This window comes from Aphelocoma coerulescens, chromosome 4A (genome assembly GCF_041296385.1).
Source record: "Aphelocoma coerulescens isolate FSJ_1873_10779 chromosome 4A, UR_Acoe_1.0, whole genome shotgun sequence".
Taxonomy (NCBI): Eukaryota; Metazoa; Chordata; class Aves; order Passeriformes; family Corvidae; genus Aphelocoma; species Aphelocoma coerulescens.
Window position 1 is genome coordinate 17,817,894 of NC_091018.1, and position 10,950 is coordinate 17,828,843.

The window sequence follows — 10,950 nt, forward strand, 5'->3', positions numbered from 1 at the left end:
TGTTTCAAGTCCTGCCTATCTCCTTCATAGCTAAGCAAAGTATTATTTTCAACAGATTACATTATTATTCTTTCTTGAATGAATCTTTCAATGCAAATAGGAGTAGTTCACACCTATTGAAGCCAGTGCCTTGGAGCATGCAGCTTGGGGTAGAGTTTGCTGTCATGATTTTGCATATTTTGATTCTTAGTCACAATGAATTTTTTTCCCCCTTTGGGAAGGTCAGGAAACTAGTTTTAAAAAAAATGAAAGAAAGCTAGTTGAAAATTAAAGCACAGATTCTGTAGTAGAGCAAGTATCTGCTGGGGGAAACTGCGGATTCATTGGGGGTCAGCTTTATTCTGACTGCTGATAGAAGAGTCTTTGTCCAAAACATATTAATTTGACAGAAAAACCTCCCAGTTGCACTGAGTGTCTCTAGGCTGTGCAGCATTGAGGGTGACACTGACAGCACTGGGTTTGTGTCTTTGCTGCTTCCTTTCTTATTTTGACAGTTAATCACTGATTTATCCTAATAAATAGGACTTTTTTTTCATAGTTCTCTTGCAAATGCTTGTTTCCATGTCCGAGGAATCCTGAAATTATTTAAAGCTGTGGGTTTTTGAATATTCCTTAAATGTCCATCTTGTCTTCCTTAGCAGTTCTGCTTCACTCACTGGACTTAGTGAAGGAAACAGAAATTTCATGACTTGTACTGTGAATATTTGGCAGAGGTGGAGGGCTTGGAGGCCAGTCTTCCACAGGCACAGCTGCTTTCCAAAGGGTTTCCAAACTTTAACAGAATATATGCCAGAAGTGGGAATGTTTGCTACAAACAACTTTTTCTCATATAAAATCCATGCTGAACTTGAATAATTGTGTATATTGAGAATATACTTGAGTGTATACTCCCAGCTATGCTAGAAATATAATCAGTGATGCTTTAGGAGCAAAGATAAATCATACTGTGACATGGGCCTTTTTAATCAAGCTGCACTTGCTGTGTGTGTTTGCAGGGCCAAAGCACTCACTGACACAGATATCCCAGTCCATGCTGGACCTGTGTGATGAAAAGCTGAAAGAGGCAAGTTCTTGTGAATGAGTTGTGGTCAGTATGGAGGGGAGGAGGGATGGTCGGGGTGGTTGAAGACTTTGAGGATAGAGGATGTGCGTAGGCTAAACACCCTGTTTTAGGGAGAGTAGCAGAAGATTAAGGGAACTCTTCCTCCCACCCCTGAAGGTATTTGAATTTTTACCATTTGAAACAGTTCCCGTGGGAGTTTTTCTGAAAAAAGCAGATGCTTGTTTCTTACTCTAGTTACATTATCTTGTCTAGAGGCTTATATCTTGGCTATTACCCCCTGTTATTTACAAGTGTTTCCATAAAAAGGTGCATGGGAGTCTCTCTGGGACAGAGTATCATGGTAGTACAGTTATTAGTCTAGGGTCAGCCGCTGATGTTCCCTACTTGTATTGCAGAAGGAAGATAAACTGGCTCGATTAGAAAAAGCAATTAATCCTCTCCTGGATGATGATGACCAAGTGGCCTTTTCCTTCATTTTGGATAACATTGTGACTCAAAAGATGATGGCAGTTCCAGATGTACGTAGCTTGAGTGACTGTGTGTGTGATGTGCAAAATGTGCTGATCTTGTTGTGGAGAAAACAGTGATATTAAATAGAAAAGTCTTCTGTAAAATTATTAGTTTGTATTATATGTTTCTACTGTCAAACAGATATCAACAGGCCTAGTTAAAAACCCAACTGGTAGATCTTTTCTCTGTGTCCCTCCTGAACCTAAATGATTGGATTCAAGAGGTCTTGTTGTAAATACCTTAAATACATTTGGAGTGTTAGTCAGTTCTGGAGACTTGTTTTATGACATTTGTTGCTCAAACTGCAGAAAATTCTACACAGAAGCTTTCTAAACCTGTCTGTTTTCTTTTTTTTTCCAGTCTTGGCCGTTTCACCATCCAGTTAATAAAAAGTTTGTTCCTGACTATTACAAGGTGATTGCAAACCCAATGGATCTGGAGACCATCCGCAAGGTGTGTTGCTTGAACTGAGCAGCTTCTTGAGAGGTGTTTAGACTTGCTCACTTACTGGGTGACAATTCTCTTCCAGAATATCTCCAAACACAAATACCAGAACAGGGAGACTTTCCTGGATGATGTTAACCTCATCCTTGCCAACAGCATTAAATACAATGGTAGGTGGTGGAAATAAGGCTTCAGCTACCTTTGGTACTTAAATTAATTCATCTGGGCACCTGTACAGCCAAAGTGTGTTGAAGCCCAAGGCTGTGAATCACGAACTTGATGATTGTTTTCCTTTCCTGAGAAAAGAGATGCTTAAACAGTGATGATTTCACTGTCACACAAAGCTTTATTACCATCTGGTGCAGGATGGGGCAGTTACATTTGGGGAGGATGTTCTTCTTGCTCAGTACACATCTCTGATCCAGTGATTTGTTTCTGGGAATTTCCTTGAGACAGACAGGGTCCGACCTTCCTGTGTCCTGAATCATACTTTTAGTGCTGGAACAAACTGGTTGTGCTATTTTAGCTGAATGTGAGCCCTGCTTTGTATTTCTCCTTACATCAGAAGGTGTGGGGATTTAGGAGCCTGTGTAACCAAAACATGTCTTGCTGTCTCAGCAGCTGGAATTGAACAAACATCAGAATGTATAAAGAGGTTTGTTTCTTACTACAGGGTCAGACAGCCAGTACACAAAAACAGCCCAGGAGATTGTAAACATCTGTTACCAGACTTTAGCTGAGGTATGTGGACAACTTTACTGGAATATTTACAGTTTGAATCTTCTGTTGTGCAACCTTAGCAAGCTTTTTTGTTCTTAGTATGATGAGCACCTGACTCAACTCGAGAGGGACATCTCTACTGCTAAGGAAGCAGCACTGGAGGAGGCAGATCTGGAAAGTCTTGATCCTATGACCCCTGGTCCCTACACTCCACAGGCAAGTGACCAAGCAAAGTTTCCACTTTCTTTGTTTTAGTTTCAATCTCCTGAGTGTTTGATCCCGAGGTTCTTCCTTGTTTAGTGTTCTCCATCTGTCTGCAGTTTGTCTTTTAGTGGAGTATCTTGTTGGATGGTGTGCTAACACTTACTATTTAAGAATAAATATGAGAAGCAGTTCTGATGCTTCAGAGAGTGAGATACCTAAGACAGAGACATTTCCCAAGCAAATTGTAAAACTGGTCTGAAGATGAGCTGTGTACAGTCAGGTACAGCTGAGTGTTGGTTGGAAGTTTGAGGACTGTGCAAGTGTAACATTTGGAAACCCTCAGAAGACCAGCAGTGGACAGGTAAGGAGAACATGAGGACAAAACATGGATCTAGTGCTGAGAGGAATCCAGGGAGCTGTTTGGTAGTGGTATTGTTGGAAAGGCTCATTGCTGTAGTAAAGAAACTGCCTGATATGGTCAGCAAAGTCCAGCTGTGCCCTCATTGCTGGGATTCTTTACATCTCTTTGTTCCAGTTCTAGTGGAAAATAACATCTTTTAACCTTTATCATTATTTTATAGCAGACAATTGTGTGTGTCAGGTATTTTCTATGTGTTACAGAGGAAGTTGGCAGCACAATTATGCTGGGCTGCTTTTTCAGTGTTTACAGTTTGGCAAAGATTTATAAGCTACTTAGACTTTTTTTTTTAATAATTCTTCTTGCTTTGGGTTGTTTGGTTGTTTTTAAAAACATCAGTAAAAAACTTTCACCAGGAATGACAAGTTAATTCATGAAAACTAAAATTATCTTTGGAATTTGCCTAAGAAAGCAGGGAATGTCATCCTAGTGTCTAAGATGTAGCCTTTTGTTTATTTGGAAAAGTTCATAGGCCCTGGGGAAGAGCTCTGTGTTGATAATTGAATGATCCAATGCAAATGGTATGGTGTAGGAAGACAAACCAAAGCTTTCTTTGCAGTTGTTCATCCCAACTGTAGACCAATAATTTTTCGATTCTGTGCAAATGTGATGCAATTACATCTGGAAAGTTGCATTTAATTTTAGCAAAGTCAGAGCAGAAAAGAAGGGCTTGAAGTTCAGCTACAATTTAAGATCTTAGAAAGATTATTTTTAAGAGAAAAATGAGTTTAAAATTTGTTTAGGCAAGAAGTATTACAAAGACTGTATGGCTGAGCCAGGATAGCAGGACACAAACGGGTTTGGGGCAATATTTAACACCCTCTTATGCAACTCTCCCAACAAAAAATCCCAAAATGTAGCTTTTTAGGAAGGTGGAAAGTGTTTGCTAGAAATGATGATCAAATTCAACAGGGTGGGAATACTGAAATTGAGTATCATGGAAAAAGACTTTACCAATAGGAAGTATTGGGCTGCAAGAGAGTCTTTGGAGATGAGTTATTGAAACTACTTGTTGACATATTTCAAGAATTAAATGGAATCACTGGTGATCCCAATACATCAGAGAGTGAGGGACAAAAATGCCATTCTCTTATCTGATGGTTTCCTTCCCAAGAGCAGTATTACCTGGTGTGATTTTATTCCAAGTTGGTGACCAGAAGAGAGGAAAAGAGGCCTGAGCAGGGAGCTATCCTTGGTAAGAGGAGAGAGCTCTCTGAGCTTCTCCCTTGAACTTGTCACCTGAGGCCACCCTTTCCCTCTGCTTCTTGGCTGGAGGTACAGTCCCACTTCCCACACTCCCAAACTTGTCACAGGTGGCAGGTCTGGTGGAGATTGCTTGGCTTTAGTTCCCTTTATTTTAAATGCAGTTGTGACAGCCAACATTTATCTCCCCATATGGGTCTTCAGTGGTTGGACTCCAGGATATAAAAAGCAAATACAGCTGAGAGTTGTCTGTGCTTTACACGTCTGTTTAAATTCTTATGAAGCCCTTTTCCCCTAATTTAAGAATTACTGCTGCTGTTCTTAAGACTTTCAGTATTGTCATGATCTATGAACTGTGTATTATAAGGGAATTTTATCAAAATCTTAATATCAAGTTCCTCCTTAGCTCTTCAGAGGTAAATCTGCATGCAAACTGCAGGTTGGCTTTTGGAACACTTTATCCAAATCCCCATTTTTTCTTGCTTGTGTCAGCTTTAGGGGTTGAGCCAGTGATTTACATAGGATTGATTGGAAGCTGAAGCTTTGCTATTTCATATGTGAGAGACTTTACCCAGTTCTGATTGGAGCATTTGGGGCTGCAACATCGTTCCCATTGTAGGAAGTAAATGAAAAGGGCCATGCTGAGTCAGACCAAAGGTTGATGTAATCAAGTCTCCTGTCTCTGGCAGGGAACAGAAGTAGGTGGATGCAAACATGCAGTGATCATTTTTACAGCAAGCTCTCTCTTCTGGAAATTGGCTGTTCAGGCACCTTAAACTGGTGTTGCACCTGGATCATTGTATTCATGAGCTGCAGAGAGGTCTATTCTCTACAAATTTATTGAATCCTTTTGGAGCCCATATATGATTTTGGCCTCTGTAGAATAGCACTGTATAGAGGTACTGACTTCTACTTTAAAATCTGCTATTTGGCAAACTTCAAACCTGAGGTTGTGAGCCATTGCATTTACCATGTTTGTTCTTTATGAATAATTAGCTCATTGTGATTAATCAGTGTGTAATAATATAAACACCATGCCAAAAAGATGCATTTTGCATTCAGTCCTGAAATCCCAGTCTTGCCTCTCAAGATACTGTTCCAGTCTCAGTTCAGTGCCTGAGAATGTTCTGTCTCCTGTTTCCACCTATACTTTAGCCACCAGATTTGTTTGATACCAGCACTTCCCTCAGTGTGTCCCATGGTGCTTCATTCTATCAAGATGAAAGCAATTTGTCTGCTATGGACACTCCCATCACTACCACAGGGAAGCGAGGAACTCAGGTCAGAATCCTCCATTTTCTCATCTGGTTGGGGAGTTGTCTTGTATGAGCAAATTACTAAAAGGAGGCAATGACTTTGTGGGAAACAGGTGACAAAGATCAGGTTTTCCTAGCAGAGAAGGGAGTATCTTCCAAAAGTGATGGTATTTCTTTCATTTTGACTGCTCTGAGGGAAAAGGAAAAAAAAATAAAGAGCACTGGGAATTGAGACACTGCAAAACAAAGAATAGAGAATTAAAAGCTGCAAAAGAATCTGCCTAAGGCCAGGTATTTGTTTGCTTCACTACTTCTGGAAGTAGAAACCTGGTGACTCATGCTACAGAGGGTTAATATGCAATCCCTTGTTAATTCTGAGTAAGGAAATGGTGAAGGATGTTCTACAGATTCAGAAGATCATAATTGGATTATTATTATTAGATTATTATGATTGCATCCAGTGACAATTAGGAGCTTGGAAGAGATGGTTGCCACTGTAGATACCTTATAGTTGTAAAAGGAAAAAAAAAATAGCAGACAGGTTAAAGGTATTAAATCACTATAAATGTTACAGTAACCACAGAATATTTTTCCTTAGTCTTTATTCTGTATTAAACAACAACAAAAAAAAAGTTGAAGGAGAGAGAATAGCAGAAGGAGATGCAGTAATAGGATCATGAAAATAAATTACCAGGAGAATGAAGAATGTGAGGAGCCACAAGACTGAAGGTGGTACCAGAAAGACTGGTGAGAGCTATTCTGAACAATGCAAACAGAGATTGGTTATGAATAGTTCTGTCTAATATGGTAGCCATCCGTAGCTTTGTGAATGCCTTCTAGATTTGGAAGTCTTCAAGATTTCTGTAGAAATTTATAGTTTTTGGGACGAATCTGCATGTCCTCTCTACTTGGACTCATGGGGAGTGGGGGAAGAATAGGAAGAGAAGGACAAGAAAAGACTTGGTGGAAAATGCTGTATGGTTTTAAAATATATTATGAAAATAAGCACTTTTTTATGACCTAGTGCTGTTTTCCAGAAATAACTAGTTAAACACGGAACTCTGGTGCTGTAGGGCTGGAGATTCCCAGCTCAAGGATGAGCACATCAGGCAGAAGTGTGTGGAGACTGCTGTCTGATCTTGCAATAAAGAGAAAAAGGATCCTTGCTTCTGAGAGTGATGCAATGTATTTTCCTTTCTGTCTTTGCCTTCCTGTACTCCCACACCCACCTCTGTGGCCCAGGTGTCCCTTACACCCCCTGAGTGATGTCCAGTAGTGCCTTCCTCAGTGCCATTGCTGTTTGTGTTCCTGTCCAGATGCGCCAGGGGCGAGGTCGGCTGGGCGAGGAAGACTCTGATGTAGATATTGAAGGCTTTGATGAGGATGATGATGGGAAGCCTAAAACTCCAGCCCCAGTGAGTATATTTACAGAAATCTCAGTCACTGTGTGTGCTGACTCTCAGGGTTGTCTGCTGTGTCTGCTGCCCTGAGACAGATTCTGAAATGCAGTTTGGAAATGTTAGCACTGTGAAATGAGGGAATGCTTCAGTGTGGACAGGGTGGGAAATCTGTGATAGAAGTTGCAGCATGCTGCTGGATCTTCACCATCCCTGTTTGTATGACCCAGGAAGTCGAAGATGCAGATGGTGACCTTGCTGATGAAGAAGAAGGATCAGCCCAGCAGCCCCAGGCCAGTGTCCTCTATGAAGACCTGCTTATGTCTGATGGAGAGGATGATGATGATGGGAGTGATGAAGAGGGAGATAATCCTTTCTCGTGTAAGTGTCCTTTTCTGGTTGTTCATTAACCCAGCTGATCTTATGCTTCCATCACAAAAACATGCAGTAGAGAACTAAGGGGCAAGATGAGGAAACTGGGTGAACACAAATGGAACTGAAAACAAAAGTGGAATAGGAGTGCTGTAAGTACAGACACAAAAGAAAGCAGAGTTAAGAGAAGATCTTGTTGACTGTATTTCATAAAGTGAAACTGCAAATGGTTCTGAAAACACTGTGAGTATGATTTGGTATGCAGAGCCAGGAATAGGCAGTCTAGTAAAAGCACAGCATTTATTTTGATATGATACAGGGTTATCAATGTTAAATGTAAAATGTTAATGTCAACACAATGTTATCAAGAACTGGAAGAGGTGTAGAGAGGTTATTCAGACTTTTTCTAGGTTTTACTACAATGCAGAAAAGCTCATAGTGGTATTTAGCAGTGACTCCTGAAAACTATTAGAGGGAGAAGAAGGGGAATTTTTCAGAGTAGACAGGACATAAGGCCTTTTTGAGTAATGGTGGTAATGAGATTGCTTTGGAATGACATCAGAATCGGGCACTCAGCGGGTGGTATCACCTCCCAGATACCTTTTCTGCTGCCTTGTGGAGACACAACTTTGTAAACTTTCCTTACAGTCAATACTGCAGCCTTTAAACACAGACAATGGGTATGTAAGTGACAGAACAAACGTGTCAATTTGTGACCAAACGTTGGTTCATTACACAGCTATCCAGCTGAGTGAGAGTGGCAGTGACTCAGATGTGGAGCCCAATGCAGTGAGACCCAAACAACCTCATGTTCTTCAAGAGAACACAAGGATGGGCATGGACAATGAAGAAAGCATGATGTCCTATGAAGGAGACGGTGGGGAGACATCTCATGTTATGGAGGACAGCAATATCAGGTAATCAGAGCTGAGAATCCTGTTAAAATCCCTTCTCTTAAAGATTTTTGAAGTGTTCATCATAAAAACCTGAAGAATATCTCACATTTTTCTTAAAGTTATCTTGTGACTGTTCTTACTGTTGCAACCATAATTACCATTTATTCTTACTGACAGAAATTTGGGGTTGCTGTTAAGATTTTCACTAATAAAAATATCAGTTAAATTAAAAAAAAAAACCCACCCAGTTATTTCTTTTAAGTTAGATTATTTCCTGTACATAGTGGTTTTTGATGGCAGGACAAATAAAGGTATTTACAAGCTGTCTCAAACTACAAGATGTCTTTGAAGTTCAAAAGTGATTTTGAAGATTAACTTTTTTTTCCCCTCTAAGAACAAGCATGTCCTGACGTGCAACTGCTTAGTTGAAGTCCAAAAGTATAGGAATATGCATATTCTGTATTTTGGAAGGCGTTCCATTATTAGAAAATTAAAAGTACAACAATATCAGCTTTATTTTTTTGCATTTGAGAGAACAGCAACCTACTCTCCCTTCTCTGGACATTCTGTAGAGTATAAGTATTTGATTCTCCGTTCTTGTACTTGTGGAATTCAGTTCTTTAGTGCCATTCTTGATATTTGCCTAATAAATCACAGACATCAGAGCTGATAGGTTGTGCTGGCAGGCAATGGTCAGTCCAGCCCAGGACCTTGACAAGAGTCAGCAGGAAGTGCTAGAGAAGATGAGAATGGGCTGAAAACAGTCCTGCACTTTCTGTCAGCAGAGAAGGTGACAGAAGGTGTTGGAGCAATCTGGTTTTCCTGCCCTGAGTGTATCAGAGTGGGGTAAAGATAATGGAATTGTTTCATTGAAGAACTGGGTGTTTTAAAAATTTTATTTTAAAAACCTGGCCAGTGACAGAATTGAAGTGCACAGTGGTTCCTAGTGCTCACAGGACTTCAAGCCAATCCTTACAGCAGCTAAATACAGAATTGTTGGTATCAGCAGCTCATTTGAAATTACTCTCTTTTTTCTTCTAGTTATGGCAGCTACGAAGAACCAGACCCAAAGTCCAACACAAGAGACACGAGTTTCAGCAGCATTGGAGGGTATGAGATCTCAGAAGAGGAGGAAGAGGAAGAACAGCAGCGCTCTGGGCCAAGTGTGTTAAGTCAGGTCCATCTGTCTGAGGATGAGGAGGACAGCGAGGACTTTCACTCCATTGCAGGAGACAGTGACCTGGACTCAGATGAATGAACTCCCTTCCCTGAGATGATGGTCATCCTGGGCCACTCTTGGCTCTTGAACTGCTCTTGTCCCAGTCTGGCATAAGGAGCAGTGTAGTGTGGACTGTGTTAACAAGAAGATTTTTTTTTTTAATATAATATTTTAATTGATTATAAAACATGTTATATGAATGAGTAAACGGTGAAAAATGAGCTTTAGACAAGCATGTCCTGCTGAAGCCTTGGCTCGTTGTAGCCTGTACTGGCTCCAGAATCCCAATACAGTTTTGTATGGTTTGTTCTTCAGTCTTTATAGATGTAAAGTAATTCCTCAGAAATACTGGCTTGTTTGGATACATGCATGTCTGTCAGGAAAAAATGCTCAGAATGAAATACTTGGTGTGGATAAACAACTGTAAGGCAATTTTCATTTCATAAAGGGGAACTTTTTCTCTGGGACCTCAACTACAGTGTCTGATGTCTCACCCTTAAGTGGCTTTGGGAACTGCCTAACTATTACCAATACTTCAGAAACAGCTGCCCTCCTTTTTCTTTAAGTTGCAATTACTTCCAGAAACCAGAATTTGCTAATATGAGCCTTTAGGAAGGTGCACGATTCACCGGAGACTGCTAATTTTCAGTGCCCCGGGGAAGCTTTGTGCAGACCCCGGGGTTCCGTATGGAGTCCTGGCGTGTGGCTGACGGAGCTCATGGAAATAGAGCAGGAATGGGGATACAGACGCCTATGCTGCTGTTTCTCTGTACACCGGTGCGGCCGGAGCCCGGTGAATGAGTGCAGGTACACGGTGAGCGCCGGTGCCCGGTGAATGAGCTCTGCTGTCCCGGTGAGCTCTGCTCCCGGTGTTTGAGCTCCGCTCTCCCGGGGAGCTCCGCTGTGCCGGTGTTTGAGCTCCGATGTCCCGGTGAGCTCCGCTCTCCCGGTGACTGAGCTCCGCTGTGCCGGTGTTTGAGCTCGGCTCTCCCGGTGTTTGAGCGCCGCTCTCCCGGTGTTTGAGCTCGGCTCTCCCGGTGTTTGAGCTCGGCTCTCCCGGTGTTTGAGCTCGGCTCTCCCGGTGTTTGAGCTCGGCTCTCCCGGTGTTTGAGCGCCGCTGTCCAGGTGTTTGAGCGCGGCTCTCCCGGTGTTTGAGCGCGGCTCTCCCGGTGTTTGAGCTCGGCTCTCCCGGTGTTTGAGCGCCGCTCTCCCGGTGTTTGAGCGCCGCTCTCCCGGTGTTTGAGCTCG

The 10,950-nt window shown here is 41.7% G+C and overlaps 1 protein-coding gene across 4 annotated transcripts in view; it reads left to right on the plus strand.

Annotated features, from left to right (window-relative positions):
* The window catches only part of TAF1 (TATA-box binding protein associated factor 1), a 29,430-nt gene extending 19,255 nt beyond the window's left edge, over nucleotides 1-10,175 (plus strand). For 2 of the 4 annotated variants that reach the window (XM_069015554.1, XM_069015556.1), the window contains exons 30-40: nucleotides 996-1,063; nucleotides 1,459-1,581; nucleotides 1,934-2,026; nucleotides 2,103-2,187; nucleotides 2,691-2,758; nucleotides 2,837-2,953; nucleotides 5,718-5,843; nucleotides 7,135-7,233; nucleotides 7,446-7,596; nucleotides 8,327-8,504; nucleotides 9,525-10,175. In XM_069015554.1, the coding sequence (XP_068871655.1) occupies nucleotides 996-1,063; nucleotides 1,459-1,581; nucleotides 1,934-2,026; nucleotides 2,103-2,187; nucleotides 2,691-2,758; nucleotides 2,837-2,953; nucleotides 5,718-5,843; nucleotides 7,135-7,233; nucleotides 7,446-7,596; nucleotides 8,327-8,504; nucleotides 9,525-9,741 (1,325 nt within the window). In that variant the 3' untranslated portion in view covers nucleotides 9,742-10,175. The remainder of the gene's footprint in view (nucleotides 1-995; nucleotides 1,064-1,458; nucleotides 1,582-1,933; nucleotides 2,027-2,102; nucleotides 2,188-2,690; nucleotides 2,759-2,836; nucleotides 2,954-5,717; nucleotides 5,844-7,134; nucleotides 7,234-7,445; nucleotides 7,597-8,326; nucleotides 8,505-9,524) is intronic. The other 2 variants (XM_069015555.1, XM_069015557.1) reach the window with 1 other exon arrangement.
* Nucleotides 10,176-10,950: the final 775 nt, after the last annotated feature.